At 35.6% G+C, this 12,365-nt stretch overlaps 1 protein-coding gene across 1 annotated transcript in view; it reads left to right on the top strand.

Moving 5' to 3' along the window:
* Positions 1-10,933, top strand: part of LOC139937707 (uncharacterized) — a 60,554-nt gene extending 49,621 nt beyond the window's left edge. Inside the window, exons 10-16 of the mRNA XM_071932988.1 lie at positions 1,947-2,042; positions 3,887-3,982; positions 4,753-4,848; positions 5,858-5,956; positions 6,506-6,593; positions 6,938-7,063; positions 8,437-10,933. Of these exons, the coding sequence (XP_071789089.1) occupies positions 1,947-2,042; positions 3,887-3,982; positions 4,753-4,848; positions 5,858-5,956; positions 6,506-6,593; positions 6,938-7,063; positions 8,437-8,518 (683 nt within the window). The 3' untranslated portion in view covers positions 8,519-10,933. The remainder of the gene's footprint in view (positions 1-1,946; positions 2,043-3,886; positions 3,983-4,752; positions 4,849-5,857; positions 5,957-6,505; positions 6,594-6,937; positions 7,064-8,436) is intronic.
* The last annotated feature ends 1,432 nt before the right edge of the window (positions 10,934-12,365 follow it).

Genomic DNA, 12,365 nt, shown 5'->3' with positions numbered 1-12,365 from the left:
TACTTTCCCATGCATGTGAAATTACACAAATTAATTTGTGCAACATTAGTGTTGTTTCTTTCGTTATTTCCCTGCAACTTCGTTGACCAATTGAGCCCAAACTTTCACAGGTGATGTTTGGATTGACCAAGTGGGTCCCGGTGTCCAGTGCCTTAAAACAAACCACTACAATTCAACCACCGTGTCATTTCTATACTTTAGCTGATGCGTCACATGAAGGGGGAGTGGGGGGGGGGTGAGGTGATGTGACATTGAGCATTGGTTTTATGACGGGATCTTGTTATGAGCCGTGAACCTTTAAACTGATTACCCGCTGCATGAAACATAACAACAATAAGTGCTAGTTCTCGAATTCCCTTAGCACGGTTGAACATTTTTTGTTTGATTTATTGAAAACAAAAATGATTGATCTATAGTCCGTCATACGAGGTGCCGTAAATCAGGGAAATAAAGTCATAGAGAAATCCACAGCGAGTTAACTCCAGAAATTGACTCCACTCGAAATTGACCTGATGCCGAATACTCATCAAAATAGTCAAACCGGGACTGTGATATCCATTGAACTTTTGATTACTTTTTGAAAAACTTATTTCGCTGTGTAATGATTTAGTGCTTTAATGCTGTGTTATGATTTAATGGTAACAAGAGCAGTATGATTACGGAGATTTGAGCTTAGTAGGGAATGGCGTTGTTCAACTGAAAAATCAAGGTAACAAACCGCAAGGACAAATCAAAAATGAGTTTACGGCACTTAACTTAATTTTATTTGAAATTGTTCATTTATTTTGTAAATTTAGTTAATGATCTAAAGATCATCTACTATAAACTTGAAACCATTGAACTGTAAATTATTAAACAAAAACATATGTTGCTGTGTTATGAATGATTGGTCAACCGCATTGTCAAATTGAAACGAAGGTCATGAAATCAAAACAACGGTGTATTTGAAGTTGGTTCATATATTTTGTAGATTTAGTTATTGGTCTGCTGATCTTTACTGAAGCTGCAGTGTACCATATGTAGGTCTATACTTGGTTTTTGGTCGGGGCCAGTTTGATTTGTTTCATATGGACTGCATCTATTACAAAAATGTGACAATATAATTATTTCTGAGCATTCTGTAGCCGCTGTTTAAACACGAAAATAGTTTGCTTATTATTATTACTGGCACAAATGTCTTGCCATATTCATTGCTTGTGACTGGTAGGCCTATTTATAGCTGATGTTTACTTAGCACATGGTTCCTCAATGCTTAGCATAACAATTGAGCGGAGTCTTGGCCGGTAGTCTGATTTTTACCCAGCTATGTTTTGTTGTTGTTGCTGAAGCACATTTTGTGTTCAACCAGCTCTATGCAATTGGACCGAGATGTTCAAGCTACATAAAAATGTAGCTGCATATTAATGAGCTTTTCAAATACCGCGCGCGCTGTACTATTAGACTGAGCTGGCATGGCACGCGTCCTCACACCCCTTGCCTTTGTAGCAAAAAATGCCAGAGGGCCAGGGTATTCATAGGATTCAAAGGTGTATTTTGTGACTCGATGAATGTGTCGTTTGCCCATTTGATAAGCCTACGTATTTGTATGCAAATCAAAGCGTTGCTTTGAAAGTGCTAACGAGCTCTGCATAGATTGTAAAGGCAACTAGATTTGGAATCGAACCATCTTCAAGTACAGTGGCACGCTCCCTAGATTGCAGCCATTTTGTCGATGTAATACTATGATGGACACATCACTGTTGCACGAGTGTTGTCTGTACACACCCAAACCAAATACAGTGTTCCCCATACTTCAAAATGGGCCACTATAATGAGGAGCCCTCCTGAATCAATTCTAGCAAGATGAATTTCGTTTGAGTGAATGTGCTCGGTTGATCGACACCGTTTTTTTTAAATATATATTTTTTTAAAGATTTCTATTTTCTGTCCCCCTTATTTTACTTTAGCTGTGTGTGACATACGCTGCCGCAATGGGGGAACTTGTGTGGCACCCAATCAGTGCGAATGCCCACCTGCGTTCACGGGCTCATTCTGCGGGAGAGGTAAGTCTGACATCCACTACAACTCTTGACTTCTGGTTTTGTTTTAGTTCTGTAAAATGTGCAGTTTTATTTTATTTCGTTCATAGATATGCATTAAACTTCTATTATTATTGTGTGTCAACTATTTATAAGACATCTTGTCTTATATTATTTTTGTCTACATGGCTATAGACTGGGTATGTGGCGGACAATAATTTTTTAATCATTGTGTTTTGTTTCATACATGTGCAGCTGTTGTATGTGTTGCTTTGCTTTTGTAACTTGTTTTATTGTAACTTGTTGACATTTTGTGGTGTTTTTAAACCTTTGCGAGAAACGTAATTTCTTTGTTTTTGGGGAGTAATAAGATATGTTTTGTATGTCTTTTGTCTTACTTAAGATTGTTTCCTTTTCCACAGAAAGCTATAAAGACAAATAAGCGTAGGCTTTCGGTATTTTGAAATTACTTTTGCTTTATGCAGCTCCCTTTTGGTATTTTTGAGTGTTATTTTGTTCTGTTTAACAGCAACCTTCTGTTTCCAAAATTGTATTGGGAAACATTGTATTATTGCTAAAGGGATATTGTAAAGGGATAACTTTCCGTATGGCGCCACCACCCTTTTCACTCATTTTTACAAAAAGGGATATCTCATTGAGGTAAATTAGATACTATATTATTTCATTTCGAATGAAAAAGTGGTGGCGCCATACGGAAACTTTTCCCCTAAAAGTATTCCCGTACTCCAAAGGCAGTGGATACTATTGGTAATTCTAAAAATAATTATCAGCATAAAAACTTACTTGGTAACGAGTAATGTGGAGAGGTTGATAGCATAAAACATTGTTAGAACGGCTCCCTCTGAAGTGACGCAGTTTTCGAGAAAGAAGTAATTTTCCCACGAATTTGAATTCGAGACCCCATTTTTAGGTCTGGAAATCAAGCATATGAGAGCACACATTTTCATGTGACAATGTTTTTTTTTCTTTCATAGTTATTTCGCAACTTTGGTGACCAATTGAGTTCAAATTTTCACAGATTAGTTATTTTATGCATATATTGAGTTGAGATACACCAAGTGAAAAGACTTGTCTTTGACAATATTACCAGTAGTGTCCAGTGTCTTTAACACACTATTTTCCTCTGGTAGGACTACAAAAGTAACCCCCTTCTCAAATCCTCTGAAGATTTTCTGTGACTCCAAGCACACAATGAGGACACAATAGGGGAGGGGCCGCACCATGTACTATGGTGGATCACGATGTGTATTTTGCCATCTAAACTTTGTCCTTGTTAAAGTTTTTAAAGGAGTATGCTAAGGAGTTTGTTGACTGTATCTAATTTGTAAAGTTTCCATTTTTTTTTCTTTCTTTTGTATGCCTCGGATGTCCTAGGACATTATATGAACACGGTACAAATATTTACTTCTTATTTTCCTTCATCTTTCATTATTATGTAATTTTATACCGGGCATGTGGTGTGAGAATGGACTATTAAAGCTGTGTTATGACCAGCAGAGCGTTGGTCCCAGTCCCGGTCCGAAACACTGTGCCCTTAAACAAGAGTCATAGCCATTATTGTTTCGCCCTTCGCCTGGGACGTAAAGCTGTAGGTTCCGTGTGTTATGTACGCAAAACAACCCACTACACTTTAAAACGAAGGGGGCTGCCCTGGTTTTTCCTGTATGGTTGGCTGCAGATTGCGCAACATCACCTTGTGAACCTTTTACAATAATTATGCTATGTACGTGAATAAATGGGTCTTATACTTTGAACATTGCTCGAGCTAATTGCTATTTTAAGACTCTATCCCTCTGTCATTGACTAATAAACCTATTGTTTTATCTTTGTTCCGTTACATTGTTTAGCTGCTTGCATTCGGCCATGTCAAAATGGCGGCACTTGCACTGGTCCCGATCAATGTTCTTGCCCGGCGGGGTACCAGGGTCGACAATGTGAGAGTCGTAAGTAGACCACTGTTTCAAACATTAAGAAACTTAATTGATGAATTTTTGTGATATTGATTAATTTAGCTTATGGTTGTCAAACAAACCGTAGAATGAGACAGTCTTTTGAGTCTTTTACATGTAGGTTGTATGAAAGAAGTTGCAATTTTTGTCAGCGTATCATTATTTTTCTAAAAACCAATGTTGTACCTTCTCACAAATATGATGTACAGCGTTTTCTGGTGGTCTGGGCTCACAACACCAAACAGCGATAACAATTTTTTGTATAATGTACTTGGTTTGGTGAGTGTCATTTTGTGGTAATAACAACTATACCGGCTCTGAAATCAAAAATTGGTTGTGTTCACCTCAAACATGAGTTGAGAATTTAGATTTAAATAATTTCTGATTTAAACCATAGAAGAACGTTTCCTCTTTGATCTCACATCTAATGTCGATTTGATTTCGGGATTTTCCAATACTTGAACTTGAAGAATAAACAAACAAATTCTACTCCAAGTCAGCAGAAACAAAAAAGCAAGTCTCGGACCTAGTTCCCAAAGAAGAAGCATCTTCACAGCAAACTATTTAAACAATAATTGGTGTTACTGCAAACCAAAATATACACAGAATTTAAATCAATACAACATGGTGAGAACAAAGGGGGGATGTTGGTTTACCTCAAAATACGGAAGTGTTTCTTTGTTGAACTGTTGTTATGTCATTCTCATTAATAAAAAATGAAAATTTCGGATTGTTTTCATTTGTTTTGTATGCTTTCTTGACAGCCTTTTGCACCCGGGCTTGCGAGAATGGTGGAACCTGCATCAGGCCAGATTTCTGTCGATGCCCAACGGCCTATAGAGGGCTCACTTGTCAAATAGGTGAGCTAGTTGATGACGTCACTGTCGTTACGGCTTATATTTGCATAAAGAGAGAAGGCACAACATTGGTTTTTTGATTATGCAAAATATCTTAATTGCTCGCAAAGTGTTCGCTATTGTTGTTATTTGCAATTGTTTTTCTATTTTCTTGTTATTTTGTAGTTGACAGAACTTATCTGTATTTGACTAATTTGGGTTGTTCATTGTATGTTCGGGTGCTTATTTATTTGGTTGCATTTCTTTGTTTAGTTGCATTGTGTTATTTATGGGCAGGTTGAGTAAAAGGAGTCTGCACTTTACTTGGAAGCAGAAGAGTCTTGTGTTTCTTGCACTACATTGCCCTCTTTACATTATCTTTGCAATTTTTCCTGTATACTTTGATCTTATGTGTTGTTATCAAATTTTGTGTACATTTCCAGTGTGTGTTATTTTGAAGTAAAATGAAACAAAATAATTTGTTATAATTTGTTTTCTTCCCCATTCTTGCCTTTTCCTCATACAATATATATTGTGCCACAAGTCTATTCATAACCTACATTTTCTATATATTAATTAATGTTTTACACCAAAATAATTTTAAATATGTAATGTATTTTGTTTTATTGGTTTTCTCTTTTTGAACTAAAACACTTTTGGGTAATAGTTTTCTTGTGTAGTTTTGTTCATCATATAGATATTCTCTCTTTGAATTTTGTATTTTTTTTTGCAGTTCGTCTTTGTTATTGTTATGAAAAATGAATAGTATGAAACACAACAATATCAGTTAATCTTCACATTTTATTTAACTTGATGTATTGACATATTGAACATAGCACTTTTTTGTTTTATTATGCCATTATCGTCAAGTTAAAACTCATTATGCGTAATATCCATTGTCTATTTTTAAATGATCCGTGTGTTTTAAAATATCCTTTGTAAAATCACTTTGTCTCTATTTATAGAAGAAACAAATAGCTTAGTCCTAAAATGTCCACTAAAGTTGTGTCAACTTTCCACCCTCTCTTGTTAGCTTATTGTCGTGTGACATGCCGTAATGGTGGGAGATGTACCGGCCCAGATAAATGCACTTGTATGGCAGGCTTTTCTGGGTCTTTCTGCCAGAAACGAAGTAAGTTCCAAAACCTTTGCTTTGAGAATTGATATGTTAATGATTTAATAATATTTGTCACCAAGATAACAAAAATTGACACTATGGGTGTTGCCACACATATAGATAACAATAACCTAAATTCACACCATACCATAGCATAGGATGTAACACAATTTCTGTCAAAAATACATTGGTGTTACTTTAACACCCCGTGGAGTTAATTTTGTTTCTGTTTTTATTGTTGATTATTTTAAATGCCAATAAATGGTTGAAATTATTTGCTGGTTTAGTGATTTCTTTCTCTGCTTTTCCACATAATTATGCAGACCCCGGTTCGAATCCCCACCTCGAATAAGAGCCTCACGTGGATTGGGTTTTTAGTGCCCACCTGATTGCATGGGTCTTCCCTTCTATGTCTTTACTCCAACATCTAGAACTGAACAATATTTTTTTTTTTTCCATTTCCCTACCCTTCTTGTTTTTGGCGCCAATTGTACTGTTGGATGTGTAGTAAAATAAAACATCATGAATCTGTACTGATTGTGTTTTTTTTTCTCGTCAACACAGGACCACGTAAACCTATTCTAAGGCCTCAAGTTAACCCAGCAATTGCGCCATACCCGTCCAACTTTGCCCGCACGAAATCCGCTCACAGGTGAGTTAAATCGCTCTTGAAAAAAATAACTGTCTTAAATGAGTACGTGACATCTCAAACTTATAGACATGCCCACAGGCACTTTCCCAACTTACTTTACCAATGAAGTTCCGATAAACTCTATACATATAAAACAGTGAAAAACACCACTCTTTACGTTTGCCATAATGAGGTTGTGGGGCGGGGATTAGCAGAATCTCCTGACACATTTCTGTCAGAAGAAATCTGTACACAGTTCGCCATTCGGGGGGGGGGGGGGGTGTCAGAATCTCGTGCCACACTGAACCTCTTTCATGTTCTGCAGCATGTGCAAGTTTTATCCCTTCATGTTTTTTCCTCTGCAGTCAAAGACGCCAATGCAAATTGAAATCTACATTAATCAGCTACCAGCGGAGCTACGTCAAACCAGTCGCCAGAACCGTACAGGTACAATGCGGCTATTGGACACAGCAGCTATGCACACAGACCAGGTATGCATATTGAACAGATCCTTATGAATTATGCATTAGTGTCCGTGAATAAATTAGGCGACACAACAGTTGTGCGCACAGACCAAGTATGCATTTTGAACGTAAGCTTATAACATTATGCATGCATGTGTTCAAATAAATTAAACGACACAAAAGTTATGCACACCGACCAGGTATGCATTTTGAAGGGATGTTTATGAATTATGCATAGGCGTTTTTGAATAAGTTATTTGGTGCACTAAAATGGTTGTTTCTACACATGACTACTATTCATTCAGTATTTGTTTTATAAATTCTACGGTACAACATTATCGTTTCAATTCATCCATAATACACATTTTCTTGGCTTGTTATAATCCATTTATGTTGTATTCATAAGTTTATGAATGATTATATAGATATATCTATAAATTCACAAACTTGCATGTATATCAATATTCATCAGTTATACCAATGCCAAATGGTCAATTGAACCAATTCGAATTTCTTACTGATTGGTTTGTTTTATTTTATTTAAATTTGTTGGTATATTTTTTCCTTCATCAAATCATCTCTTATTGCATATTTTTGTCTTACAGTTCGTTTAGGCCGACATTTATTAATTTATCTCTTTTTTCTTTTTGTGAATGCATCGGAAAAGCGTCATTTATCATATTGTCAGTTACTCCACTTTTCAATTTCTTCAGCTGCCGAATTTGTAAATTTTGCCAATTCTTGCAACTTTTCAATTTAAAGTTGTTAATTTGGCAACATGTGTCAGTACTTTTATTTTTCATTTCAGTGCGTTTATCTCGATGTCTTTTATTTGGTATATTAATATTTTGGTCTTTTTTCCCCCAGTGTGACAGTACTTCAAATATTTGTTGTATACCCATCAATTTTTCCTCATCAATTCATCAATTTGCATATTTTCTTAATTAGTTTAGGCCTACGTCGATATTTGTTAATTGATCTATTTTATCTTTGATCAAATATTGAAATGTGTCATTTACCCAGTTATGTCACTACTTAGGTTTATGATTTTCAATCATCAATTCATTAATATTGATAAATAATCATGTTATCAATTTTCTTTATTAACCTATTAATTAAGTTTTCTGTTTATTGATATCTATTTAATCTATTATGAATAAGTAGGGTAGACGACCTCAGCTTTCGATCCAAACCGGATCTTGTTTATATAATAATTTATTATATTAATTTATGATATATTAACTTTTTAAATTATATATTGATCACGTAGTATTTTATTGCTCATTTTATTATTATTAATATATTGATCAGTTTGTCTGCCTGTCTATTTGATACAATTTTCACCATGTGTCATGAACTCTTTTTTGATATGTATCAACTTGTCTTTCCTGATGTCCTAGGATGGGTTACGAGACTGCCTATAGATCCTTCTACAGAGCGACGTACAGACGGGAGTGTGTATCAATCGCCAGAACTAGATGAAGTAGGCAACATACAGCTTCACTTCAAAAAGCATGATGTGATTGCATGGTAGACAATTGGTCAACAATAAATAATTTAATGTAAAACAACAATAATTTCTGCGAGAAAACTGTTTTTTATCTCCGTAAGGAACTGTTTTAAATTGTTGCTTGCGATTTCTCCGTTGCCGCTTGGGCTCTTTCTGGTGGCTGATGAAGGGTTATTGAAAAACTTGTAATTTATCAAACAATGATCCACAGTTGACCAACTGTGATCCACGGTTGATTTAAAGCAAAACAACAATAATTTCTTACGGAAAACTGTTTTTTATCTCCACTTGGAATTTTTTACTTTGTTGCTTACGCTTTCTCAGTTGTCAGCTGGGTTCTTTTTTCTGTTTTGATGAGGGTTACTGACAACTTTTTATTTATTAGATAATGATATCAAAAAAAATCTCAAAGGAAAATTACTGACTGGGCAGTTTTTAAAAGATTCGGGCTTTAAACAAAGACAAGTTATTTCAATGATGTGGGGTTCTTGAAATAATAATTCACACACAAAAAAAACTTACAAAATCCTGCAATCTTTTTTTCTTGTTTTGTGCTTGAAGTGACAGGGACAATGGAGTTGTAGACGGTGATAATTCATAATTTTTTTTCCCAAAGTGCTTCTAAAAATGAATTTTAATGAATTTATTGGCAGATTGAGCGTGTTTTTATTTGGTGGATGAAAGCAGCTATGCTTTTGAACATTACGACATATTGTATAAAATAAATAAATCAAATATATTGCTTTTTCTTTGTATTGATATCTTTTTGGCTGATTTTTCGATGTGTGTATATAAATATTTATAAATGAAGGATGTCAATGCTGCAAGCGTGTTCAGTTCTTAGTATAATCTAGTCTTAATGTCATTACTTTTTTGCTCCTGGTGTTGTTAGTCTGACCAATACTGAAGGGTCAACCGGACCAGATTAGGGTCAGTGTGACCCATATTTAAAACAACTCGGCGCCAGTCTTCTTTTCTCAAGATTAAGGATTGTCTAACTTATGTTCATGGTCACTTTAATCGGATTGAGGGTCAACCCAGGTTAGGGGTTGACTGAGATTGAACGTCAGGGTCAGTTTAACCCGCCCTGAGGGTCAGTTTCAATTCAAGGTTAAGGAAGAGCCAGGCTTACCCGCAGATTCAATGTTATTCTAACCCAATTTAAGGTCAGTCTGATCCACGGGCCCCTGTTCTGGGAATGTATAGCCCATATTGTGTCGGTCAACCGCATGATAATGAGTTGGGCCTAATACTAAAAGATTGGGGTTAGAGTTACCCATATCAAGGGTTGAAGTAAGCCAAATTAAGGACAACCTAGATTTTAGTTGAAGTAGCCCAGATCAAGGGTTGAAGTTACCCCCAGATTATCGGTTGGCGTATAAGCCGAATCACTCTAGGGTTAGGGTAACCCAGATTAACGGTCGCAGAAGAACTTTCTATAACCCTTTTTTGGGATTAGTCTAGCTCACTTTCAAGAAAGACAGATAAACATTTATTTTTTTTGTATTCTCGATACGTACTGCGTGACATAGAAAAGGCCTGCGAGGAAGACGTATTATTGCGAACCACACCAAAAGTTGGCTTTTAAAAATCCTTGCCATAGGCTGTTCTAAAGCGTGTTTACGCACCATCTTGGGCGTCTAGTGTGACGTCACATCACTTTCGCAGCTTAAAATATTTCTGTAACCTAGTTTAGGGCATGTAAAACTTAGATAAGGTAAATTAAAGCTGTTGTTACTTATAGTGTAAGTATAGATAAGGTGTAGTTTATACACTGGTTACAGCATCAATCACATTTTTAAGGCTTTCATTTTTTATGTCTTGCGCCAGTGAACCTGTTTTTTATCACAGAAGGATGCCTGGGTTCACAACATTTTGTTGTATATTATAAAACTACACAAATTTCATATTTGCATGCTAAAAAGGTTCCTCCCGTCGAGCGATAGGCTGTTCTAAAGCGTGTTTACGCACCATCTTGGGCGTCTAGTGTGACGTCACATCACTTTCGCAGCTTAAAATATTTCTGTAACCTAGTTTAGGGCATGTAAAACTTAGATAAGGTAAATTAAAGCTGTTGTTACTTATAGTGTAAGTATAGATAAGGTGTAGTTTATACACTGGTTACAGCATCAATCACATTTTTAAGGCTTTCATTTTTTATGTCTTGCGCCAGTGAACCTGTTTTTTATCACAGAAGGATGCCTGGGTTCACAACATTTTGTTGTATATTATAAAACTACACAAATTTCATATTTGCATGCTAAAAAGGTTCCTCCCGTCGAGCGATGAAAAGCAAAACAAACAATTGTATAATAGATGTTTTTTGTTGAGGGTATAAACTGTAACTTTTACATAAACATGTGCAAATAAAGACGACATATTGTCAATGTGCCATTGCAATGAATCTGACAAGGGTGCCTTTCCCGTATATTTTTTAATGATTACATGACGTCAATTGAAATATTGAAATAATTTTAATTGTTTGAACGTATATCTTGGCCCTTGCACTGTGGAGGTTTTTTCCCGGGAATTTCAAACTCCAACTGAAGATACACGTTTTCTAGAAACCGTTGGCGTTTTTAAAACTTGCCTGGGTTAAAGGCGTTGAAACGCATTCTTATTCAATGGAACGTCACATGTGAGTTGAGGATATATTTGTACAAACATGTCCAAAATGGCGGCCAAACTAAAATCCAAGATGGCCGCCATACGAGTTGCATTTTCCGGTGGCCCTTGGACTAAAACTTTTTTTTTCTATTATTATTTTTTTTTTTAATAAAACATGTGCCAAAGTTTCATTATTTTTTAAATTTTTTTTAAATCCTTCGGGTTGAACTGGGTTAAAGTGATTTACACAAAAAGCCATTGACATTCAAATGCCTGACTCGTGAAAGTAAGAAGTCTAAGGTACAATATGGAGTGAGTGGGAGGCACCGGACACTATTGGTAACCACTCAAAATAATTGTTAGCATAACAACGTACTCGGTAACGAGCAATGGAGAGCTGTTAATAGTATAAAACATTGTGAGAAACGGCTCCCTCTGAAGTAACATAGTTTTAGAGAAATAGGTAATTTCTTACAAGAAACCGGGCCTGAGGTCATTTTTGGTATCTAAAGCACACAAACTTGTGCAACAAAATATACCCCTATATACGTGCAACTTTGATGACTACTTGAGTCCAAATAACTTTCACAAATTTATTTGTTGATGTTGGCATAAACCAAGTGAGAATACTTCTCTTTGACTATTACCTGTGCCTTGCCAGTCCGCACTGATTTAGAATAATATCAATATAAACCACAAGGGAAACTGACTGGGTAAATTTTGAAATGATTTTTGGGGTTGAACAAAGAATTAGAATAACTGTGACATTATTTGCATGGGAGAGGGTTCCCATGGTCGTACTGCCAACAAAATATAAATCTGCAAACATAAAAAGGCAATGTGTTGAAACAACATAATACAATCCTTTAACGTCAACATTTGTTGCAACAAAACTTTATTCAATGATTTTAAAACATACACCAATCCCCTTATTAATAACTAGGAATATTGCGGCATGAAAACGTTTAGGAGATATTTCAGCATTTAAGTATTTATGTACAAAGCATGTAAAAAAACATAGGTAATTATTATTAAGTTATATCTGGTAAGATAAGCCCGATGGTAAATTTTGTTAATGCAGATTTAAAACGAAAAACTAGCAGACCCTCCACACACGCACCGGACATTGCGCAGCAAAATGCACAAAATTGTAAACAAAAATAATAATAGTAGTAACTAACAATAATAGTTAGCTACAATTAAAGGAACGTT

Source organism: Asterias amurensis, chromosome 5 (assembly GCF_032118995.1).
Source record: "Asterias amurensis chromosome 5, ASM3211899v1".
NCBI lineage: Eukaryota > Metazoa > Echinodermata > Asteroidea > Forcipulatida > Asteriidae > Asterias > Asterias amurensis.
Note: the sequence above shows the minus strand (reverse complement) of the source record. Positions and strands in the feature narration are given on the sequence as shown.